The following is a 23,440-nucleotide window of genomic DNA, read 5'->3' as shown; positions in this document are numbered from 1 at the left end:
GATCGATATGCCTTTAACGGTTTGATATTCCCTTCGGACTTATTCTACCTCCGATTATCAGCTTCGTAACCATATGCTCCGTCCTTACGATTGACAGTTCCACATGGTTCATAGTTCCGATAACTCCTTATTCCACATGGTTCATAGTTCCGATAACTCCCTATCGATACGAGCTCCGAACCGTGCCTCCGCGTATATAAACTCCTAGCTCCTGTACTCTAACTCCTTAGTTCGAATATCGACTAAGTTACTCCTCTGCTCCGACACGGACTTAGAGCGCGTAGCGACTCAAGTCTTAAAGCTTGAGTCTGGTCCGTACTCGCACTCACTCTTTGAATCCCGAAACTCTGCTCCGACATTCTCCGACTCACTCCGACTTTCTTCCGACCCGACTCCGACAATCATCTCGCTAGGTCCGGACGTCACACCTCCGGCGTCGGACTTAGCTCCATCTTGATCTTGACAGGGGGCACAAAGGTAGTATTAGGGGGCACGATGCCCGCGTCGAAACCGTGTAAGATAGATGACACCAAGAATGGATATTTGAACAAGAGGCCGTGCCGGGAGAGATGCTGATGCCATCCCGCTGCGTGCAACGGCGTGAGCGCCTTAGAGGCCCTGCGCAAGCGGGCACTTGTAAGCTCCGTGGCCTGCGTCTCTGCATCCGGAGCAAATGTGCTGGTAGGTGTGCGTGTGCGTACACCGACACCCTCGCGCGATTTGGAAATCGGTGCAGATGCTGCTGCCGTTGGGGCCGACGAGGTACCCGCGCTCGTCGCGCGAGGAGTAAGCCCGCTTTCCACTCCAGAGGTTCCGAGAGTTGCAGGCGCGGACGTTGTGGGAGAATCGCCCAAGGCATAGTGCGCACGGCGAATGGGCGTTTGCGCCGGCGCTTTGCCGAAAATTCTGGTTCTTCTCGGGTCGGCTGCTGTCCGGGCGGGCGTATGGACTGCCCGATCTGGCTGCGTGGGCTTTCTCTGTGCGCAGTGGCGCTGCGAGCTGGGCCTGGGGTCGATTCCGAAGATCTGATCGCCGTGTCGCAACGATAAGGCACGAGCGGGGCGTGCGGGCGCGCCATGGCGTGAGGTGCGGTGGCACGTTCGTACGTCGACCGCGTGCGTGCATGCGCCCGGGCGTTGACGTCGACCATGGTGATGGTACGACGTTGGGAAGGGGTTGCGATAATGAACGCGGTGAGCGTTGTGTTTGCGTGTACGAGGTGCAGGGTTGGGAGGGTTAAAGGAAAGGACAACGTGAGTAAGGTCTCGAAAGAGGAGGGCAGGGTGAGCTCACCGGCTAGCGTATCGTAAGCTTGTTCCTGGAGGTAGGTCGTTACGACTCGCGCAAATCGCGCCTCGTTGAAATTGCCCGGGTTGAAAGTCAAACCCTCCCCCGGTCTCGGCTTGTTCCTGCTGTCCATATCGTACGCGAGGTGCCACCCTCGACGAACTTCGTCCATGTAGATCAGCAAACAGGTGTTACCGTACGGCTGATAGCGGATGCGGTGGCCGTCCATCTTGTAGAAGAGGAGCGCGAAATCATGAATGACGTTCGCCTCCCATCCAACTCTTGCCATATCCTCGAGAAGCCCCCCTTTCGCGACTGTAAATTGCTCCCAGGTCAGATCCCGGTCTGGGACGCAGTGCCTCGCGAGTTTTGCGGTGGAGGAATGCTTTACTGCCAATCCCTCCCCTTCTTTGGCGAGGACCATGGTGTCGTCGTTGCGGGATACGGCCCACGAGGTGGCGAGTCTTCTGCCGTTGGCTCCGTGATACCACATGTCGGTGTACTTGTAATTGCGCAGCTTGAGGAGAATGTCGGAATCGGTGTGGAGATCTTGGTCGTCGCCGATCGTCTGATTGTCCTCGTACACTGGCGCTTTAGGACGAGTCTTGGCGGCCTCCCTCTCCTCGTCCAATCTCTCCGCTTCTGCTCTCTCTGCTCGCTCGCGCTCGGCTGTTTCCGCCGCTTCCTGATCTTCTGCTGCCTGCGCGTTCCACGCTTGCTTCTCCGCGTTGTTCTGGCTGGCCCACTGGTCCGTGAGTGCCTGGATTGCCTCCTCTTCGGTAATTCCGTTCGCCTGAGCGATAGCGGCCCGAGCGAGGATGAAAGCTGGCCCTGCGAAGTCTGGCGGCACCTGCTCGTGCGGATTCACAGTTATGCGAGGCATTTTTTTTTTTGTCGTATTGCAGGGAGTAGCGCGAACAAAAATCAAAAACACGAGCTAGATGGGATCGGCAGCCCGACGGGAGGCTGGACTTCAGCTCGCGCTTGGCGACGTCGGAGGCGAGCGGGTGAGGGGCCGCCGCCGCGTCATCGCGCTCGTGCATAGACTACTTTCTCACGCCTTTGCTCGTTCCTCGCTCCGTCTCAGAAAACCGAATACTGCTCCTTTGTTCTGTTCCTCTCCGTCTTCGCCTTCAACTTCGACGCAAATGTGTTGAGGCGACCGTGTTTCCATCCACCTACGTTTGCATTACTAACTCGCCTTGCTCATCTGGGGGCGCCCACTCAAGAGCCAATCCTTGTTCAGTCCTTATGGTCGTGGGCACGCAGCAAATCGCAACGTTGTATCGCTAAAATCCAGATACACTACAACAACAGTCGGTGCTACCCGGGCCTGACCTGATCCTGTCACACATATTCCTATCAGTCCAATGTCGGCGTCTCCCAGTCGATCCAGAACGTCGAGTTGAACACAGTCCCGTTGAACACGTCGTTCGTAGCGAAGAAGTCCGTGCTGACGTTCTGCTCCCCGAAGATGAACTTGTCGAAGAATGCAAAGAGTGGGTCTGTCTGGTTACTCGGGAATTGGCAGTGCTGGTGCCCGCCTTGCTGGAGGAATCCGTGGTTCTCCGGGATGCCGAGCGCCTCGAACACGGTGTGCGCGGCGTTCATGCAGCCCCACGCGCTGAGCGGGCTCAGCCACTCGAAGTCGGTATTCTCGAACGAGATGAGCGCGCGGGGTGCGACGAGCGCCGCGAGCAGGTGGTGGTCGTACGGCAGCGTCGAGATGTTGTGCACGTAGTTGGTGAAGTTGGGCGAGAACCAGACGTTCTCCTGCACGATCTCGACCGCCTCCTGCACGACGTCGCCGCTGTCCTGCTCGAACTTGGACAGACGCCACTGGATCAAAGTCACAGTCAGCCGCTGCTCCTTGTCGCCGCCTGTCTCGGCAGACGAGTACTCACGCATGTGTCGCCTCCCGAGCCGGACTCTTGCGGGATGGTGAGCGCGATACGCGGCTCGAAGGCGCCTGCCATCAGCGCGCCCTTGCCATCGCGGGAGCATCCGGTCACGGCCAGCTTGTTGAGGTTGATATGCGCGTTGGGGGTTGCCTCGAGCGCATCGATGATCCGGCTCAAGCCCCACACCCAGGCCGTCATCGCGGATGCGGACGCGTCCGACCCGTACAGCTGGAAGAACAACCCGACGCCGCGGCTGCTCTGGTCATTTTGCTGACCGATGTTGTCTACGTTGTATACGAGGGTGGCCACCTGTAGGAAGATGTCAGGGACCATGATGCGGTGCATCATGAGTGCGGCCCACTTACACCAGATGGAACGGGGATGCTGGCTCCATCGTACGCAATGAGCAGTGGCCAACCTCCGGTTGGCGCAGTCGCAGACGGGAAAGTCAGGCTAGATGAGAACGAGATGGTCTTGTTGCTGAAGCCCGCCGTCACGCTCAGGGTGCCCGAAGTGCCGCGCTGGGTGAAGTTGGCCTCCACGATGTCCGGCTTCCCGGGCAGGAACCCGGCTTCATACCCTTGGATGAGCGCGGCGATCTGTTTTTGGCGGCACGCGAAGTCGTCCTTCGTGCGGACGGGGGTTCCGTCGTTGAGCTTGAAGGGGTCGGGGAGGGTGGTGAGGTTGATTCCTGGGATGGTCGCAGGTGTCGGGCAGTCTGCGTCTTTTCCACGTTAAGGATTATTGAATGCACAAACAGGTTATCGTGGCTCGCCTGCTCGGGGAGGTACCCCTCGCGCAACCGCGACAAGCGCGAAGAGCAACACCGAGAATAGGCGAATGGACATATTAGCAGCGGCACCAGTAGCGAAGATTGCAGGCCTTGCTGTCGGAGACCGTTGCCCCTGCCCTTTTATGCTGCCATGACGGAGCCGCTGAACACGGAAGACATAGCTGGGTCGAATGTGCCTTTCATAGAGAGTACGACGGTTGTCCGATGAAGTCACGAGGTTTCAATATACGAACGCTCACCTTGAGGTTCTCTGATACAGATCGGTCCCATCTCGGCCCTTTGCGATTTGCGCTGGCAAGGTTCTCGGTTAGGGGGCGACGGCCATCGTAACACGCCCAACGCCTTGCCTTAGCGACCAGAAGCGGCCAACAAGTGCATGAGTTGCTCGGTATACGATGAGCGGAGATCATGAGGTTGTTGACCATACAAGTGATGATCAACGGCCCTCCGTTAGTCGGTCAGCCGGGTCCTCAAGGCATTCAGCTACGAGTCGGACCCCAGAAGGTGAGTCCATGTGCCGCGGTTGGTGGAACAGCGTCTCTATTGAGAAGCACGCAAGAAATCCGGAGCAGGGGGTAAGGAGGCACGAGGCTCACATGCCGTCATCGCGGAAAATCGAAGAAGGCGCAGCAGGATCCGCTCAAATTGAGATCATCTTTTTGGACCAAACGAAGCACGCGGAGCTGTGCTTCTGTGGATGTTGATAGTCGTTTCTTGAGCTATTCGTGACTTACTCACGACCCATCGTATTGAACGGCTCAACAATACCTACAGGCGGCACGGAGACGGGCCGGGAATTCAAAGGCATAGATAGGATCGCGGCGATCATTCAATGCTGCATCTGGCCTTCCAACGTATTGAGACTAGTTCAAGCGAGTCCATCAATATATCTTTTGTACACAGGACAGTCAGCAAATGCTTACAATGCTATGCCTTGAGCACGATAATTGTCGTCTTCGACAAAGCTTCCCTGGCGTTTGAATACGAGATTCTTCGGATTTCCTTTGTAGTTAGGCCACCGCGGAGCACCATCGACTGTGATGGACGTCATTACAACATATGTCCCTGAATTGATATACACGTACTGCCGGTATGGTTGGGGTCTAGAGTGTTGATGAAGGAGATCCTATTAAGCAACATTGTTGTGAATGCGACCTTTGCGTAGGGCCAAGCTACGCACCAATAGCTAGTCATCAATGTTGATAGCGCTGCGTCTCCGGCTCGAGTAGACAGAAATGAGGGATTGCCGAAGACGAACGCAACTTCTTGACCGTGCTGCACTGGTGGGTTTTCAACACAAATACGAGTTTGAGTACTCCGAATGGCTTACCGCCAACGTCAACGGTGGCGCCATCGGGTGGTTGGGAGAAGTGGTAAGAGTACACGTCTTGTGCTGTAGCTATGCTCTGAGCCAATAGGCGACGCTAAGCAGTGATATTTCAAATTTTGGATATGCATGATTACATCGTCTACGCACACCAGCATGCATGTTCGTGTCGCCCCAGATACTGAATGCGCGCTTGTCTTGCGCTCCGGTAGCGAGTATGCCATCACCGGTGTTGAATGGGCAGCCTATAGACGGGTCATTAGGGTAGAACTCCATTATCTTGCTAATACTATCGTTGGTCAAGTGCGGATAAGCCGACGCGAGTGCATTAGCGAGGGAAGCGTCGTCACTAATTCCCTTGGGTCCAAACGTGGCACCTTCGTCTAGATTCGCTGCATCGCGCGTTAGGTCTAGTGAAGGTCCATGAGATCTCATACTACGTGCCTCCGGTAAGAAGCGGGACCTTGGTGAAGTTTCCCGCTCGGATGGTAGCCGTTACTCCTGCCTTGAGGAAATTGCCGTCTACGACAGGACCCCATGCGAAAGACGTGGTGACATTGGTGGCCGACACAAAACGTTCCGTAGAAACACTACGCAAACATTCCAAAGAATCGGCAGCACCGAGGCACCCGGCGGCTTCAATAGCCGCGTCGTACTGGGGTCGAAATTCCTCGATGGTATGGTATTGCAATCCAGGGGGTGATCCAGACTCTGCGATTGCAGCTCGAAAGAGGTCTGTAGAGATTTTTCCGAAAGCAAGTAGCTGAAGGGAGACGCTTTGACCGCCAGCACTGCAATCGATTCATCCATTGATGCACAGAAATATTATGACGACAAGACGCACCTTTCTCCCATGATTGTTACTCTGTCCGGGTCGCCACCAAATGTGCGGATATTTTCGCGAACCCATCGAAGCGCAAGGTACTGGGTAATGTGATATTTCACGGTAAGATTCGTGTCGTATGATACGAGCACGAGGTAGTCGCACTTGATCAAGGAGACCAAAATTGCCTGTACCTTCGGCAGCTATCTCTGTTGACCACATGAATCCAAAGGCGGTGACGCGATAGTTGAAACTGGCAAAAACCTGGCACAATATGGCATCGGCTTAGGCAATATCAAGTGCTGATACGATATGAATCTCACCACTGGTTGTCCCATATCTACGCTGCGTTGCACAATCCACGTGCCATTGTACAACGAATCAGCACTTCCACCCGCCTGGAATCCGCCACCACTGTCGGATACATCAGTCTCCGGTTTCGTCAGTCATTACTGAACCCCACTCACTAAATCCAGACGACCACAGGGATATCACTACCTTCCTCGATACCCTGTGGGCGTACGACGTTGAGAGACAGACAAGCCTCGCTCGGTTCCAGATCAGGGGCGCCAGATACTCCCGAGGTAGGGTATCCGATGCAGGGAGGACCAAAAGATGCGGCACTTCTACTACCGGTCCAAGAGGTATTGAGCGACATAGGAGGTCGTAGACGAAGCGGTGGCAGAGGCTGCTGAGCATATGGTATGCCGAGGAACATTTCTTGCTTGAAGGACGGAATTGACACTCCCGTATAGGATCCGTTGAGAACAGTCACCGTAGGCTCCACGGCAGCGACGGGATGAATTCCGGAGACGAAACCGCCAAGAACGACGAACACAGATGCTGATACAACTGGGATCATATCGAGGAGTACCAGGCGCTGGGGGAGTGCCAAATCGTATCCAAAGATCACATTTCGCCCATATATGCGCATGAGATAGAGAAAATGCACGTCTTGTACAGTTTCGGAGGATTGCCTGTAAAGCGCATGATGCATCTACATGCAAGTCATGGGTTCAAGGTCGTCTAAAAATGTGAAAACTCCGTTGAATGGTAAAATACGACCGTCGGGAAAGGGGGGTTCTGCATGACTTCTCGCCCGGACTTTCCAGAACAACAAGAACCGATGACTTGCGAAGCTGCGGGAACCGAAGACGGACGTCACATCAGAAGTCCAGTACGTATTTCGTCAATACAGTCCTGGCGAAGGTTGAATGCTTGGATTGTGTAAAGCAAAGACCGGCAAAGTCAAACTCGGGACCCGTCACGAGAGCTTGCGTACGATCAAAGTCACGAAGAATATCTCGAATATAAAAAGCTGTTAAGACGTCAGTGTTCCATCTCGCCCTCGAGGGTATTCAAACTGAAAGTAACAGAGTATATCAGCGCGCGAGCAGTAGTTCGAGCACGGTGCTTACAAGGCGATTCCTTCAGCACGATAGTCGTCATTCTGCGCGAAACTCCCTTGTCGCTTAAAGACAATGTTTTGTGCATGCTCGCGATAGCTGGGCCAGCGCGGTGCGCCCGGGACATCGCTATAGTTCGGATCCAGGTTATGGATGAAAGACACCCTGCCCCGCGAACGGTTCGTGTTAAGAGATATGAGATAACGTGAAGACGGGGCGCACCAGAAGCTCGTCATCAGATTGGCGAGTTGAGCATCACCCGCTCTTTTGGACAGTGGGTTCTGGGTGGGAAGAGGATTACTGAAGACATATGCGACCTCTTGGAAGTGCGATACTGATCATTACGTTGTTAGAGGAATATCGTGACTGAAGCAGGAGATCAAGTACCGCCATCCTCGATCGTAGCGTTGTCAGGTGGCTGAGCAAAGTGGTAGGTAAAGACATCATGCGCTGTAGCTATGCTCTGCGCTAACAAGCGACGCTGTAGCTGAAGAATAAGAGCGGATCGGCAACAGCACTGATCACATACACCGGCATGCATTGTTGTGTCACCGAAGATGCTGAAGGAGCGTTTATCTTGTCTGCCAGTGGAAAGGATCCCGTCACTGGTATTGTAAGGACAGCCGATGGAAGGGTCGTCGGGATATAGCTGCAGGATAGTGGTGATGCTCTCGTTGGTCAAATGAGGGTAAGAGCTTCGCAGTGCATCGACGAGCGCCGTGTCGTTGTCAATGCCTCTCTGCCCGAACGCCCCACCTTCATCCAGGTTCGCTTAAAACTGTTGTTAACACAACATATCTATTAGAATTGTAAATCAAACTCACCACCAGTTAAGAACGGTACCTTGATGAAATTTTTTCCTGCCCGGAGGGTGGCTGTAGGTGGAGACTTGAGGAATGATCCATCGATGACAGGGCTCCACGAGATCGGTGCGGAGACATTTGTCGCCGCAATGAATGTCTCAACAGGCACGCTTCGCAAACACGCTACTACATCTGCAGCGCCAGAGCAGCCAGTTGCGTTCACTACAGAATTGAACTGCGGCTGGTACTCGGCAGCGGTACGATATTGAACGCCTGAAGCAGAGCCAGACTCAGCTATCCCGGCGCGGAAGAGATCGGTGGTCTTGGCTCCGAAGGCCAAGAGCTGCATAGCAACGCTCTGCCCGCCGGCGCTACATCAGGCGATAATTGTCGCATGAGCGACACAGAGATGCCACTACAGAAATAACGTACCTTTCCCCCATGATAGTCACTTTGCTCGGATCGCCACCAAATGCATCGATATTCTCATGTATCCAGCGTAGAGCAAGGTGCTGTGAAGCGCAAGTATGAGGAATGCGCAGTTTGGGCGAGTGAAAGCTCACACGCGCACCTGATCGAGCAGACCGAAGTTACCTGCACCTTCAGCCGCGATCTCCTGAGACCACAGGAACCCGAAGGCAGTGACACGATAGTTGATACTGGCGAAGATCTGCCGGGTCGAAACATTAGCGTGGTTCAGTGATGAAGGAATAACCACCGACGATAGGTTGCTTCATTTCAACACTACGTTGAACGACCCATGACCCGTTGTAGCGCTGATCTGCGCTGCCGCCCATCTGAAAACCTCCTCCACTGCAAAGTTCGTGGTCAGTACGTGAAATCTTGCACAAATCATAAAGAGTGACGCACTAGATCCATACAACCACGGGAACATTACTGCCCTGTACAATACCTGCTGGGCGCACGATGTTCAAGGTTAGACACGCTTCGCTGAGTTCATGCCCGAGATCGTCGTTGGCGCCACCGGACGGGTAGCCAATGCATATGGGGCTATATTCCATGGCATTGCGAGTGCCGTTCCACGATGTATTGAGCGAAACCGGAGGTCGGAGGCGCAGGTTCGGCGGCAGGGGTTGTTGGGCATACGGCATACCCAGAAATAGCTCCTGCTCGAAAGACGGAAGGGAGAAGCCGACGTATGTCCCATTCCTGACTGTTGCTCTGGGTGTAGCTTCTGTAGGAATGGCTCCGTAGCAGAAGGTAAGTGCGGCAAGAGCGACGAGATGGTATTTGTACATGGGGACGATCGATTTTCGTGCGAGGGTTTGAGGGGATGGACTCATGCCTCATAACACCCTCTTGTCCGAAGAGATGTCCAGCCATGGTCGGTCATGGGTTCAAAAGATGCAAGTGCTCTGTAAGCTGCAGACGGTCGTGGAGCGTGGTGCCGATGAACGATGGAGGTTGAACGGGTGAGCGTGGAAGAAGTTGAGGAGTGAGCCACGTGAGAAACCCTGGGGCGCATTTGGTATTGTATGCCCACACAAAGTTCGCAACTTCGTGCATCATAGCGGACTCCACTGCACCCTGGTGTCATCGTCTGCATTGTGCTCCGCGACCCTGACTTCCTGGTTGAAAGCTCATCGGGACCGCCTGATATCATCTGCTCCCGTGATAGAGGCAATCCAGACTTCGGCGACGGATTCTCAGATTCTGCGCTGATCAGGTTACTTCAACTGCTGTTCAATGCTCCCGGCATTGGGCGGGAACAAGAGGAAACAGGTCCGATTCAAGGAGGTCTCATTGACGCTAAGACACGAGGAACAACTCCGTACGCACGACTGCCTGAGGCTCAGTGTTGCATTTCGCTCTCAAGGGAGTTCAGACTAGCAATATTCTGTAAGCGCGTATACGAATGGTACAATTCTTGCACGTACAAATTGATTCCTAGGGCACGGTAGACATCGTCCTGCAAGAAACTGCCCTGACGCTTGAATACCATATTCTTTGCCTGCTGGCGGTAGCTCGGCCAAATAGGTGCGCCCTTCATGCCACTGTGATTGGGGTCCAAGTGGTTTACGAAGGATATCCTGAGAGCGAGTGGTTAACAAGGTGGAAAAGGTGAGAATGCGAAGTGCTCACCAGTAGCTCGTCATGAGGTTTGCCAGCTCCGCGTCCCCAAGCCGCGTGGACAAAGGGTTGCGCGTAGGGCCGGGATTGTTGAACACGAAGGCGACCTCCTGGAAGTGTTGAACTGGAATTCGCGGGGTGAGGTTTGGATTGGGAACAGATTGTAACCACGAACCTCCATCTTCTATAGTCGCATTATCAGGAATTTGAGCAAAATGGTAGGAGAAAACATCGTGCGTCTTGGCGATACTATCTCCTAGAAGCCTGCGCTGCAGAGGAGATGAGACTCCTGATTCTTCGATACCATGCAACCTTTACTAACCCCTGCATGCATGACGACGTCCCCCCATATACTAAACGCGCGTTTGTCTTGCTGACCCGACGAGAGTACGCCATCTCCAGTGTCATATGGGCATCCGATCGACGGGTCATTCGGGTATAGCTCCATGATCTTGCTGATCGACTCGTTTGTTAGATGAGGATAAGTCCTTGCGATGATGCTCTCTAGCGCCGCGTCATTATCGATCCCCTTGGGTCCGAAGTATGCCCCTTCGTCCAGGTTCGCTGATTTTGGGTTTGTTCATCTTCCACATGCACTAGCAAGGCACTACGACGTACCTCCATGCAATATTGGGACCTTGATGAAATTTTCGGACTTGAGCGTCGCTGTAGGACTACCCCTCAAGAACGCATCGTCCATGACCGGGCCCCACGGAATAGGAACCGTGACGTTCGTCGCGGCAATAAACGTCTGAAGTGGCACTGCCCGTAAACAAGCAATCGCGTCACTTTCGTTGGTGCACCCGGTGGCGGCGACGACGGCGTCAAACTGGGGCTGGAACTCTTCCGCGGTGCGGTAGTTCCAGGACGGGGGCGAACCGGATTCGAGGATAGCGGCGCGGAAGAGGTTGGTGGACGTCGCGCCGAACGCCATCATCTGGAGGGAAACAGAAATTGCCCCGGCGCTGTATAGTGTCGCTCAGTGAGGGGCACGGTTGCGATACGGTTCAATCGTACCTCTCGCCCATCGCTGTCACTTTGGTCGGATCTCCGCCGAATGCAGCAATATTTTGGTGGATCCATCGCAACGCGAGGTACTAAAACAGGAGTACGTCAGTTTCCGCGGAATGCGAAAGAAGTGCTATGCGTACCTGGTCAAGCAAGCCTATGTTGCCCAAACCTTCTGCAGCAACTTCCTCCGACCACAAGAAGCCGAAGGCGCTGACGCGGTAGTTCATGCTGACGAAGATCTGCATATATGCGTGAGTTCATCGTACGCTTGGGATTTCGGAAGGGACGCGTACTATTGGTTGTTCCATCTCGACACTACGCCGCACGATGAATGTGCCGTTATACCGAGGGTCAGCACTCCCGCCCATACCGAATCCGCCTCCACTACGCCCAAGCAGATAAGCATTAACTTGACTGGACGTTTACATAACAGGGCTTACGGGATCCAGACCACGACGGGTATGCTGCTGCCCCGTTGAACTCCCTGGGGACGAACGACGTTCAACGTCAAGCACGCCTCGCCCAGATCAAGACCCAAATCGTCGTCCGTTGCTCCTTCCGGATATCCGACACATATCGGACTATATTCTGTGGCGGGCCGCGTTCCGGTCCACGACGTGTTGAGCGATAGGGGAGGACGTAGGCGCAGGTCCGGAGGCAGGGGCTGCTGCGCATACGGTAGACCCAGAAAGAGCTCCTGGTTGAATGACGGCAGAGCAATGCCGACGTAAGTGCCGTTCTTCACCGTGACCGTAGGCGCAGCCTGAGCAAACGAGAGCCTACGGAAGGCGAATAAAAAGAGCAAGTGGTAGATCAGTCGGAGCATCGTTGGAGTAAACGGTTACCCCTCACTCAAGGTAGACCTGTCATTGTATCAACCTTATATTCGCCTTTGCATATGGTGCGCGCGCGTGTACAGAAAGGTGTTTTGCAGAATCCAGGCATGTTCAAGCCGTCGAAGCTACTGCTGCCTATTCTTGTGCGCAAAAGCATCCAGTTGCCAGAGATAGATCGGTCAGGAAGATATGTGGACCAGCGACCCTGCATGAGATGCGAGACACGAGCGCCACGCGGGATCGGCGGGAGGCCGACGAACGCTGAGGTCGCTGAGGTGTTGGAATGCCGCAAGATCGGTGTCATATTCCCATAAACGTTGTCGCTGGGGAAGGAGAAGACGAGAGGTGGCCGACGGCCTTGAAGTTGCGGTCGTCGTTCTCGAGAAATCTGTAAGTGGCGCATCACAATTGAGTTGGTGTGTCGCGTGTCTTGTTCTCCTTGACCACCACCGTTAGACTCGGGAGCCCAGTCAGCCGGATGCTGCGAATGTACCCATCACCTTGATAACGCCGTCAGAGTGGATCAGACACTCCTCAATGGCCAATACCCCAGTACCCCCCTCCTCACCCTTTTCCAACGTCCAACACCATCGTTCACCTATTCCTCCTCTGTTCATCGATATCCGCGCTCTCAAAGATTCACCGCAAGGGATCGTTATCGTCACTCGCAACACCATCGTGCCGGTTAACTCGAGTGCCAGCATGGGATGGAAAAACGACTCCGGTCAGTTCTGCTATTGCTCACCGTCATAAAATTCCACCCCTGCCCTATGCGCACACCATACTGACCCGCGCCAACAGGTATCGGCATCAAATATGCTTTCTCGGTGCAAGTCCCGAACGGCAGCGCCAGCACCAGCGTTACGTCAACGCGAGGGTCCGCTAGACCCTACGATGACCAACTGAACGTCAGGCGGCTCCTTCTCCTTCGTCCAGTGTCCGGCGCTCCCCGACGCAGGCACCTACATCATGCATCTCGACGTCACGTTCAAGACGTCCTCGGCGTCCTGCACTCCTGAATCCTAATAAGTCTGTTTGTCCCACCGATCAGCTTCGTCTAGCCGTAACCTCACATGCCGGCATCCCTTTATGTACTCGACATCCGTATCTGAGAGCTCGCAAGGGGGGTATAGCAGCGCGTCTGCCTCTGCCGTAAAGGCCCGAGGGAGACAGACGTTCAAGAAGGGCCGTGAAGTCACACCAGAGGGGCTTCGCCCGCTATGGATAGCCGTTACTCGCCCGCTATGGATAGCCGTTACTCGCCCCCTTGATGAGGAGCATCACTTCAAGGAAGATCGAGCATGTGGAACAGGTACAGGCTGCACTGCTGCAGCTGCTGAACAAGCCCACAATTGGTCCAAAAGCACGCTTCTCCCGGCGACCTCGTCTGGATCCGGAGCTTCCAATTTCATACCTCGCAAAGCAAAGGCGAAAGACGTTACATTAGGCTCGGTAAGAAGGGGAAGAGCGCTCTGCTGATGGAGCGAGGTACGTGATAATTCCGCGCTCCGTATTCATTGATTACGTTGTAATGAGCGCTCGTCTTGTGACGAAGTCGTCTTGGCGATAATTTTCAGGCGAACGCGCCGTGCCCAGTCCTCTGTCCATCTGCACAGGGAATTCAACCACGTTGCATGGGTTGAGCAGCGGCCCTAGCAGCGCGGGGTTATGGGTTGAGCAGCGGCAGGGGATTTCTTCTTCGTAAGCTCGGCCGCTCTCTTCGCGGGACCAGATCGTCCAGAGGCATGTCCGCATCAACGGTTCCGATTAACCCCACGCCAATAATTGTATTCCCGCTATCACGGCAAAGATTATTGCGGAACGAGCACGGTTAGACCGAGATAAAAGCTAGGGAAAGTCAGGCAGGAAATGATAAATGATCTCCGCGATTGATCAACTGGGACCGATTACAGACTTGACAGATACGAAGATGCCTACGGGGCCGACGCTGCGATTCGCGGTCTTACTGCAATGTTCTAGAAACACGCAACGTTGCTAATATATACATGTCACTGCGGTGGGAAAGCTCAAGGGCCGGCGATATGCCTGCACTGTGCAAGAACCCCACATTTGCTCCGTAGGTGTGGCGTTCTGGGCGCCTCGCCGGAGTTTGACTTGAGTTCGACTGGTTGATGAACTACAACTCGGGATTGGTATCAGGGGGGCATGCGTGTACTGTCCTCTTGATAGGCTGCCTCTTCTTTTTATGATTGAAGTTAATGTTGTGCTTAGCCACGCAATGCTGCTAAGAACCTTTGTACAATATAATCGACTATTTGTGATACCTTGGGATGTCGTATTTCACGGCTAGTAGTCGTGGTCCGTTGCTTTTGCCTGCGGTAGGGTTGTCCAGGGTGTTTGTACATGCCCAGGCTCCTAAAACCATCCGCTCGTATCGTGTTCTCGCTCCTCAATTCTAGTTGTGCACGCGAGGCTGAATCCGAGAGGGATGGGAAGTTGTAGCTATAATTGGATATGCATTATGTCAGACAGTCATGGGAAGTCCTAGCTATAAAGGGACATGCATTACGTCAGACAGCATCAGGGGGATTTCCTGTTATATCAGTGGAAAGTGAGGAGCGAACACGATAGAGCGGCTGGCCAAACTCGACATTTCAAATTGCGGCAAGAGCTCGGCAGCCCTGGTTACCACCCAATGTAGGGTCTCGGCTAACATTGACCTTCTTGCTCGTCTCAGGGTTTTAGTTTCGTGATGGATATATATTGCTAGGTATGCACCTGCTCTCCTGGGAATGATAATGCAGCAAGTGTTCCCCAGGTTGTAACTACAAAATGGATTGCCCTCTGATAGAGCTGTAGAGCTGTTGATCTTCATGAGTGGATGAATAGTTGACTGCCGGGGGGGGTAAAAAAAAAAGGAACTGGAAGTCCCCGCCTCGGGATCGAACGTGCGACCCCAACAAAAAGCTCGTCAGCGACTAACACGCGTTAACACCTAAGCCATTAGTCGGTGTTGGAAGCCGGTATCCCCGTCAATATAACCTTGTTCTCTGGCGGGAGGGCATATCAATGCTCGCATGTGAATGGCTCAGGTCCTGCATCCACACAGGTATATGCAGCGCAGTCTAAAATGTTCTGTAACCGCTCGTCACCTCTCCGGTAGCAACTGATAAAGGTAAGCACGGAGGCGTCGCCTCGGGCTCGAACTCGCGACCTTGCCATGTGCGCAAAAACACACGTCGGCGCGCTAACCACTTCACCAGCTGCCTGCGCTGTTGTACCAACACATGTTATATATAAGATGGTTTTAGGGCATACTGCCACTATCCACTGCCGACAATGCCTCACGATGCCAAAGGCACGAGCAACTGCCCTGCCATGTTGATATAACATGCGGGGTGGTGGTGATGGTATTGCAGCAGGGCACTCGTTGCTAAGTGGGGCTTCGCCTGCCTCTTGCGTTGCAGAGCTGGACAATGCGCGGTAATGAAAACCCTAGGTCGAGGGTTATCAGAAAACTGAGGTGTGCCGAGACGTGCCGCAATTTGAAATGTCGAGTTTGGCCAGCCGCTCTATCGTGTTCACTCCTCACTTTCCACTGATATAAAAGGAAGCCCCCTAATCCGAATTTGGATCTGACATAAGACATATCAAATACAGATCAAATATGGTCACTACTTCCCATCCCTCTCGGATTCAGCCTCGCGTGCGCAACTAGGATTGAGGAGTGAAAACACGATACGAGCGGATGGTTTTAGGAGCCTGGTACATGCCGCGGAGTTCGGCTTGTGCCCATGGTTCCTCCCGTGATTCTCAGGATGATATACACTTCGCTTATGGAGCTCGTAGGAGGTGAAAACGTGTGAATCGCGTCCTCGGAGGTTATCGCTCCCGTCCCCGATGTCCGAGCCTCCGAAGGAGCTATGATATCATCTTCGACTTGCTACGACGCTCGCTTACGGCGTCGGCACTCATGCCCCTGGCTGCTGCATGACCGACGCTTGCTTACCACTCCCCTCCCGCCCGCCGCTCGCTTAAATGCCCGCCTCCCGCTCGATGCTCGCTTAACATTCCTCTCCCGCCCGTCGCTCGCTTAAATGCCCGCCTCCCGCCCGCCGCTCGCTTACTGTCCGCCTCCCGCTTGACGCTCGCTTAAATGCCCGCCTCCCGCCCCACGCTCGCTTAACATTCCCCTCCCGCCCGTCGCTCGCTTAAATGCCTGCCTCCCGCCCGCCTCTCGCTTACTGTCCGCCTCCCGCTTGACGCTCGCTTAAATGCCCACCTCCCGCCCGCCTCTCGCTTAACATTCCCCTTCCGCCCGCTGCTCGCTTACTGCCCGCCTCCCGCTCGATGCTCGCTTAAATGCCCGCCTCCCGCCCCATGCTCGCTTAACATTCCTCTTGGGCGGGCTACGGTCCTGCAGCCCGTGTATCCACGGCGCGTTGAGAGACACCGGCAGGTATGGGTGAAGCCTCTTGGCTTGGGTGTCGGCCGGGTGCGAGCGCGACGGCTCGCCCCCGGCCGACTCGGCCGAGTCTCTCTACACGGCCATTCACCGCGCCCGAGGAAATTGGCCGGATCAGGCAAGCCTGCTCTCACGGTCCTTGGTGTCATGTGACTTGTGCTTGTCATTTTCTTGTTTTGCGGAGCAGAGGCATAACAGAAAAACGACAAGCAAGGATCACGTGATCCGTGGGAAATTGAATAGGGGCCACTCCTCTTGAAGTAACTACGTGGATTCCACTAATGTAACAGGGTAAGGAGGGTAGGATTACATTTATGATACACTACTTAAACTTCCCATGCATCAGCCAGTAACATTAATTCATTCCAATATTCTTCATCATCGTCACTCAACGGGTCATCGTGGTTGAGACTGGGCCCGACAGCCAGGGATGAAGAAGTTGTAGTTGCAACACCAAGGGGAGGGGTAACCGGCGCGTGGCCGGGATGCGATGTGCTGGCGTTGGCGGGACGGAGCGCGTTGGCGTCGACGGGACACGATGTGTCCGCGTTGGCAGGATGGGGCGCGTTGGCTTTGCTGAGACAAGACGCGTCGGCATCGGCGGGATGGGACGCGTCGGCGGGATGGGGCGCGTAGGCTTTGCTGAGACGGGAAGCATTGGCTTCGCCGAGATGGGACACGTCGGCGTCGGCGGGATGGGACGCGTCGGCAGAACAGGACGCATAGGCTTCGCCGAGCAATGCTAGTGACCGATCCAGTCCTATAAGTTACTGCTGTAGCAGTAACAACCTCGTGCACAAATCGCCTGTAACTGAGCCTTGCCTACCTCGCAAATAAAACGCGGCACCAGCACCTGGACTGGCACAGGCCTTCGCACACACACCCAGGCAGTATAAACTGCAGCTACATGAGATCACACCGCTACGCAATAAAGTCCTGTACTCATTCAGCACGTGCTAGTGACCTCGTCCGGCTGCTTTCAACTTGTATAAACCACAGCACGCGTGTAAATTTTTATCAAACCTCTGGTACGATGCTAGCTTGCCAAATGGTCGCGATGCTCTGGACACGCCGCTTTACAATGAGCAGCACTTGTCTCCACCATACTTATGCCCAAAACGTACGTCGTAATATAATCCCTTGCCTCGTATTTCGCCGCTAAGATGTAGGTTGGTACATACTCCAGAAGCCATCGGGCATGAATTATCCAGCATCATCAGAGGATACATGCGACTACGTCCTTCATCATAAACTCCACTGATAGCAGTGGGAGTCGGACACATTATGATCCGATCCGTGCTCGACGAGAAACACCAGCAATATCAAAGAGCATTCATAGCGGTGAGCGTCAGCTCGCCGGCACAATCTCATTAATAATCCCCAGCAACGATCCCATGCTCGAGCCGGACCTTGACAATAAACGCCGGCAGTTTGCGTAATGGACGTGAGCGCCCCGGCGTGACCTCGTCGATAAACCCCAGCAAACTCTTGACGATTCATCCTGTACTTCCGGCCGACCTCGACGAGAAACTTCAGTAACAGCGGGAGACCATTATCATGGTGAGAGCCAGATCGCCAGCACGATCTCATTGATAATCCCCAGCAGAATGACAATCCCATGCCCGAGCCGGACCTTGACAATAAACGCCGGCAGCTTCGTGTAATGCACGTATTCACCCTCCACATTCATCCGATCTAGACGAGCAACTCTAGTAACAGCGTGAGGTCATTCATTGCCTTGAGAATGAGCTCGTAAGCACGGAATTTTTGACCATCCCGCCTCCTCCCCCTTCGATATCTCGAAGAGGATGGACCCCATGCTTCAGCCGGACGTCAGCGCGTCAGCGCGATGTCGTTGATAAACTCAAGCAAAATATCTAGGAGACTTTATCCTCGGCTTCCATTAAATGTTGACGAGAAACGCCAGTAACATCAGGAGAGTATTCGTCGTGGTGAGCTTGAGCTCTCCTGCGCGATCTTGTTGATAAACCCTAGCAAAATCTCTAAGATCTACCTCATGCTCAAACGTGTCCTTGGAAATAAACACCGGCAACTTTGTGCGACTGACCCGGATATGTCAGCGCGATTTTGTGGATAACCCCCAGCAAAGTCTCGAAGACGGTGCATCCGTCGCTTCCACCCGATCTCGACGAAAAACGCCAGTAACAGCGCAAGGCAAATTCATCGTGACGAGCGTGAGCTCTCCAGCGCGATAATTCCCAGCAAATTTCTGAGGAGGGTCGAGAGTTATTCCATGACTCAAAGCGCGATTCTGATCAGATTGTATGTGGGATACTTCTGGTGTATTTCGTGACCAGTATATGATCGTTGTATGACCAAGAAATTCTAAATACAACGTGTTATTGACTATGGACCAGACAATGCCTGGATATTTATTTATGGCGAAGATCAAGCCCTATGCTAAAATTATGGAGACCGGAGTACTCTTATGAAAGTTGACGGCACGGGGTAGAAACGGATGCTGTATATGCAAATTAGGTGTTGTTACAGGCGAGGGCGCCTGACGGCACAGATTTAGTACGCCAGGACGACAGATATAACGGCTCTCACTTACTTGCGGGGAGGCTGATTCTCATTTGCTTCATCGTTTTTCGTAGTCATGCCTTGTGCTGCAGCTGTCAGAGCCCAGCATACATCACAGGCACCCGAGGTCAACTTCTGACGGAGCTCCTGATCCTCAGTTGACCAGTAAAGGCATACAAGAGACGAAACCACCGTGACAACACCCATATGCCCATTTTTGAGGTCAGGGTAGCGAGCGCCAGGAGGGGGTTCGCAAGAATGGGGCATGATAGCACCGCGCCATGCTGGCTGCAGCGTTGCCCACCACAAGAACCATCCTGAGACATCTCGGGCTGGATCGTCCGACTTCATGCTTGCAAAGTCTCGTCTCGCGCCCGTCATCCATTTCTGGATAATTTTAGGTCGATTGACAGCCTTGGTGCGAGACTGATAGAACGAATAAGACACGATGCTGATAGCAAACCCGAGGACTCACATTCTGTGCGAGGAACTGAGACTTCGCTTCGAACAGGATGAAGGCTTTGATCATTTCTAAGAAATCAACATGAGGGCCATATACCTGGGACCCCATGAACTGAACCGCAGATGTGAAATAGCTCGGAAGACTGTCATCGAGTAGAACATTGTTGACGAGCTCGGTAGTTGGTAGGCTTGCATCCAATGAGATGCTTTCGGTGCCTGCCACCTTCTGTGAAGCTTTGCGAACCCGCTCGGACTTCCTGGACGGTATAGCGAGTGCCTGTTGGTGACTGGGCTCGATATATCAGCAGATTATTGCGGTCGGGATTTGTCAGACTACCAACCGTTTGAGGCCTTGCTGCTCTTGGCATTCCTCCTCCTCTAAATCACCATTGGTGACGCCGAGCGGCGGAGCATTAGCGTCATCGTCATCGTCATCCAGGTCTACAAACCCGCTGCTTGGGGCCGGAGAAGAATTGAGACGTTTCCGGGGCAGCGGTGCCCCAGGCACTGCAGCGAGCGGGACCTGAGGCGCCGCAACGGGCGGGACCTGATGCGTCACAGGAGGCAGTGTCGCAGCGGGCGGGACCGGAGACACCGCGGTCGGCGAGACAGAGGGCAAAACAACGGGCTGAACACCAGGCAGGACCTGAGGCGATGTGGAGAGCGGAACCTGAGGTGCTGCAATGGGCGGGTCCTGATAAGTCGCAGCGGGCAGGGCCTGATGAGTCGCAGCAGGCGGGATCTGAGGTGCCACGGGCGGCGGGACAGAGGGCTGGACAACGGGCTGGACCTTGGGTGCAACATCGGGCAGGACCTGAGGTGCGACACTGGGCGGGACCCTGGGTGCGACACCGGACGGGACCTGAGGCAATGTGGAGAGCGGGACCTGAGGTGCCGCAACGGGCGGGACCTGATGACTCGGAGTCGCAGCGGGCAGGACCTGATGAGTCGCAGCGGGCGGGACCTGAGGCGCCGCTGCCGGCGGGACAGAGGGCTGGACAACGGGCTGGTCCTTGGGTATGACATCGGACGGGGCCTGGGGTGCGACACCAGGCGCGACCTTGGGCGCGACACCGGGGTGAACCTCAGGTGCGACACCGAGAGGGACCTGAGGCGATGTGGAAAGTGGAACCTGAGGCGCCGCAACAGGTGGGGCCTGATGCGTTGCAGAGGGCAGGGCCTGATGTGTCGCAGCAGGCGGGATCTGAGGTGCCACGGCGGGCGAGACAGAGGGCTGGACAACGGGTGCAACACTGGGCGATATCTGGGGTGCAACACTCGGCGGGACCTGAGGCGCTGCAATGGGCGGGACCTGAGACGCGGCAACGGGCGGGACCTGAGGCGCCGCAACAGGCGGGACTTGAGGTACAACGGGTGAGACTGGAGGCACCGCAGTGGAAGGCATCTGTTGCGCCACAGTGGGGGAAATGGAGGATGAAGCGGAATCGGATGGCACGAGGAAAGGATCGGATCCTGACTCGAAGCTATGGACCTCTGCTTGGGCAAGAATGGCAGCATTGCAAAGAGATTTTGCCTTCTTGTGATTTGCAGACACCTTCTGTGCCCTACGACGCTTTTTTGTGGGAGCTGCCGTACCTAACGGATAAGTGGTAGAGTAATCTACCATTGACGTTGCCGTATCAGTAACAAACGCGAGGGAGACGTCGCTGACGAGCTTCATATCCAGCAACATTGGATCTAGCATGGAATTGTCAAAGCCAGCGATTTCCGTGGTCGAAGCCGTTGTAGTAGAAGTTGACATTGGCGTTTCAGCGGTGGAAGACGCCGTATTCGAGGCCGGCAACGAAGTTGAGGCCAGTGTTGAAGTCGAAGCTGATGTCATATTCGAGGCGATGGATGTCGAAGCTGGCGTCCGGTTGAGACTTAACGCCAAACATTCCGCTGGAGCTATCAATGCATACTATGAGATTTAAATCGAGTCCGCTATTGAAACAACTCACAGAAAGTTGCATCGCAGAACTGGCGAAACCGTTGTATGTCCTCCTTGTATTAGAGCCGTTTGGCAAACGATAAATATCGGAAGTTTGGTTTCGGAACTTTCCCGAAACGTTTTGGGATTGTATCGAAACCTGCCACGCGAGCGCAGCGCTTATGTCACCATCATCGAGCTTGCGCATTCGCCCTTGCAGCTTCGACCTCACCTTCACTCATCAACTACCAACCCTAACTCAGAGTCTATGATACAGCTAGTCATGAAGGCTATCGCACGGGTCTGGCGCCGCGTTGTACGACGTGCGACCCGATGTACAACATGGATGGCAGAATTGTGGCAGTGCAACCTGACCCAAAAACGGTTGTTGCGCTGGACAGAAGTTTCGAAACTCGTGGAAGAAAGTTTCGGATAATTATCGAGGTGGGGCTGGGAAAGTTTCAAGGATTTCGATATTTATCGTTTGCCAAACGGCTCTATTCTGAGTTCCAGTCCGACCACTCCATGCCTTGTTTGCATTTCCCGACAGACAGGCTAGAGACATTGAGCACACGTTCGGCAGATCATAATAAGGTCGCTCACTGCAGCGTATTCACGGCTCCATTCGGGGCCCGAGGCAAAGGACCCCCACATGTTATACTAAAGTTCCACCCCGTCTGCTTGTGAAGGCTTTCTGCGACGTGTTTGAGGGTATGGGGGAGATTGTCGAGATACCTGAGATGTATTAGAAGATAGTGAAGCCAGGATATATGATACTCACTCTTGGAGTCGTTTCGCATGAACCATGTCTTCGTCGTCACCATGCTCGACGTCAATGTAGCGCTCTTCATCGTCCTTCAGGTGACCTTTCTCATGGTACTCATCCACCAGTGCCTTCGTCTCAGGGTCTGCCTTCTCAAGCTGCTCTGCTGCCCACATGTTACGGAAAGAAACCTCTTTCTTCTTGCTCCACCCAGCCCCATGCGCTACCCCCCATGCCGCATCATACAATGCCTTCACCTCCAGTTTATCGTAAAAGAGGCGGAGCCATGCGTGGCCTGGCTTTATCATATTGTCAGATAACAGACCACACGGATCGAATAACAAACGATACTCACTTGGAGTTTTCTCTTATCCTTGTTTGACAGATCGAGCACTCGAACGCGGGCGGGAGTCCCAAAACCAGATGCTCGTTCGCCAGCAACACGGTTGCCGTTATTCTGGAACCAGTATGTCATTTGCTGTGATCAAATGCGGCACTGATCAGAATGATATAGTGTTAAAGTCAAGTGTAAGTCGTACCGCGAGCCTCCGCGCACGACGTTGAGCACAACCTACGTGCCGAAATGCCTTCATGACATCGCCGCTGCTCTCAGCAATTTTGGCCTCGGTAGGCATCACAGGGAATTTGTGGAGATATATGGCCCAAACGCGAGTGTAGAACCCTTGCTTGTCGCTTCCAGAGGCCACATATTCAGGACAGTGATCACCTAACAGCGCTCGCTCGTCGTTGTTCCAAACGGGGGGATTCGACATAGCAGGGTGATACGAGGGTGAAGCAGGGGGGGGCAGTTGCCACGGTTTGTTAACTGCACTTATGTCTTAATCCGTCTCCTTGCTCAATTTTCAGTTCAGTAAGTCCATGACGACGCCACCGATGAACCGCTGCTTCTGTCTCATTCTTCTGATGCACGTCTCATCACCGTTCATCCGCGCCGTTCGTCTGAAATCTCAAAAAACTTTGAGGGTAGCTTCCTAGGAAGAGCACGGTGCGCTTCATTCCGTCAAAATAAAGTGATG

The 23,440-nt window shown here is 54.2% G+C and overlaps 8 protein-coding genes across 8 annotated transcripts; 1 reads left to right on the top strand and 7 right to left on the bottom strand.

The window, feature by feature from the left end:
- Positions 1 to 666: 666 nt before the first annotated feature.
- On the bottom strand, positions 667 to 894 carry PUNSTDRAFT_37615 (uncharacterized protein; the record flags this gene model as incomplete). Its single annotated transcript, XM_007387569.1, has 1 exon — positions 667 to 894. A coding segment is annotated over one exon (228 nt), but the record flags the coding sequence as incomplete, so codon positions are not given.
- A 532-nt stretch (positions 895 to 1,426) lies between these two features.
- On the bottom strand, positions 1,427 to 2,170 carry PUNSTDRAFT_32758 (uncharacterized protein; the record flags this gene model as incomplete). The annotated part of the gene is made up of 1 exon (XM_007387568.1): positions 1,427 to 2,170. A coding segment is annotated over one exon (744 nt), but the record flags the coding sequence as incomplete, so codon positions are not given.
- Positions 2,171 to 2,649: 479 nt separating this feature from the next.
- PUNSTDRAFT_154828 (uncharacterized protein) lies at positions 2,650 to 4,036 on the bottom strand (the record flags this gene model as incomplete). Its single annotated transcript, XM_007387658.1, has 4 exons — positions 2,650 to 3,126; positions 3,192 to 3,497; positions 3,554 to 3,906; positions 3,964 to 4,036. The coding sequence occupies 4 exons, from the start codon at positions 4,034 to 4,036 to the stop codon at positions 2,650 to 2,652; spliced, it is 1,209 nt and encodes a 402-aa protein (XP_007387720.1).
- A 3,424-nt stretch (positions 4,037 to 7,460) lies between these two features.
- PUNSTDRAFT_137907 (alpha/beta-hydrolase) lies at positions 7,461 to 9,644 on the bottom strand (the record flags this gene model as incomplete). Its single annotated transcript, XM_007387567.1, has 10 exons — positions 7,461 to 7,494; positions 7,550 to 7,702; positions 7,760 to 7,871; positions 7,925 to 8,018; positions 8,067 to 8,308; positions 8,362 to 8,711; positions 8,773 to 8,852; positions 8,912 to 9,010; positions 9,063 to 9,153; positions 9,211 to 9,644. 10 exons carry the CDS (start codon positions 9,642 to 9,644, stop codon positions 7,461 to 7,463), a joined length of 1,689 nt encoding a protein of 562 aa, XP_007387629.1.
- A 509-nt stretch (positions 9,645 to 10,153) lies between these two features.
- PUNSTDRAFT_137906 (alpha/beta-hydrolase) lies at positions 10,154 to 12,268 on the bottom strand (the record flags this gene model as incomplete). Its single annotated transcript, XM_007387566.1, has 10 exons — positions 10,154 to 10,187; positions 10,239 to 10,391; positions 10,444 to 10,555; positions 10,607 to 10,700; positions 10,754 to 10,995; positions 11,050 to 11,396; positions 11,449 to 11,528; positions 11,583 to 11,681; positions 11,736 to 11,826; positions 11,883 to 12,268. The coding sequence occupies 10 exons, from the start codon at positions 12,266 to 12,268 to the stop codon at positions 10,154 to 10,156; spliced, it is 1,638 nt and encodes a 545-aa protein (XP_007387628.1).
- Positions 12,269 to 12,969: 701 nt separating this feature from the next.
- PUNSTDRAFT_122519 (uncharacterized protein) lies at positions 12,970 to 13,542 on the top strand. Its single transcript, XM_007387565.1, has 2 exons — positions 12,970 to 13,002; positions 13,080 to 13,542. Exons 1-2 carry the CDS (start codon positions 12,981 to 12,983, stop codon positions 13,295 to 13,297), a joined length of 240 nt encoding a protein of 79 aa, XP_007387627.1. The 5' UTR covers positions 12,970 to 12,980; the 3' UTR covers positions 13,298 to 13,542.
- Positions 13,543 to 19,275: 5,733 nt separating this feature from the next.
- PUNSTDRAFT_47043 (uncharacterized protein) lies at positions 19,276 to 21,553 on the bottom strand (the record flags this gene model as incomplete). The annotated part of the gene is made up of 3 exons (XM_007387564.1): positions 19,276 to 19,674; positions 19,724 to 19,997; positions 20,052 to 21,553. The coding sequence occupies 3 exons, from the start codon at positions 21,551 to 21,553 to the stop codon at positions 19,276 to 19,278; spliced, it is 2,175 nt and encodes a 724-aa protein (XP_007387626.1).
- Positions 21,480 to 23,176, bottom strand: PUNSTDRAFT_137903 (uncharacterized protein; the record flags this gene model as incomplete). Its single annotated transcript, XM_007387563.1, has 5 exons — positions 21,480 to 21,618; positions 22,244 to 22,375; positions 22,422 to 22,702; positions 22,759 to 22,881; positions 22,943 to 23,176. 5 exons carry the CDS (start codon positions 23,174 to 23,176, stop codon positions 21,480 to 21,482), a joined length of 909 nt encoding a protein of 302 aa, XP_007387625.1.
- Between the last annotated feature and the right edge of the window lie 264 nt (positions 23,177 to 23,440).

This window comes from Punctularia strigosozonata (assembly GCF_000264995.1).
Source record: "Punctularia strigosozonata HHB-11173 SS5 unplaced genomic scaffold PUNSTscaffold_14, whole genome shotgun sequence".
Taxonomy (NCBI): domain Eukaryota; kingdom Fungi; phylum Basidiomycota; class Agaricomycetes; order Corticiales; family Punctulariaceae; genus Punctularia; species Punctularia strigosozonata.
This window is presented reverse-complemented; position numbering and strand designations above follow the sequence as displayed.

What these genes read in the sequence shown, in the direction of transcription:
- PUNSTDRAFT_122519 (XM_007387565.1), top strand. Translation starts at nt 12,981, where the DNA reads ATGGGATGGAAAAACGACTCCG. An exon ending in GGGATGGAAAAACGACTCCG is followed by an intron (nt 13,003 to 13,079) that starts GTCAGTTCTGCT and finishes CCGCGCCAACAG; the next exon opens with GTATCGGCATCAAATATGCT.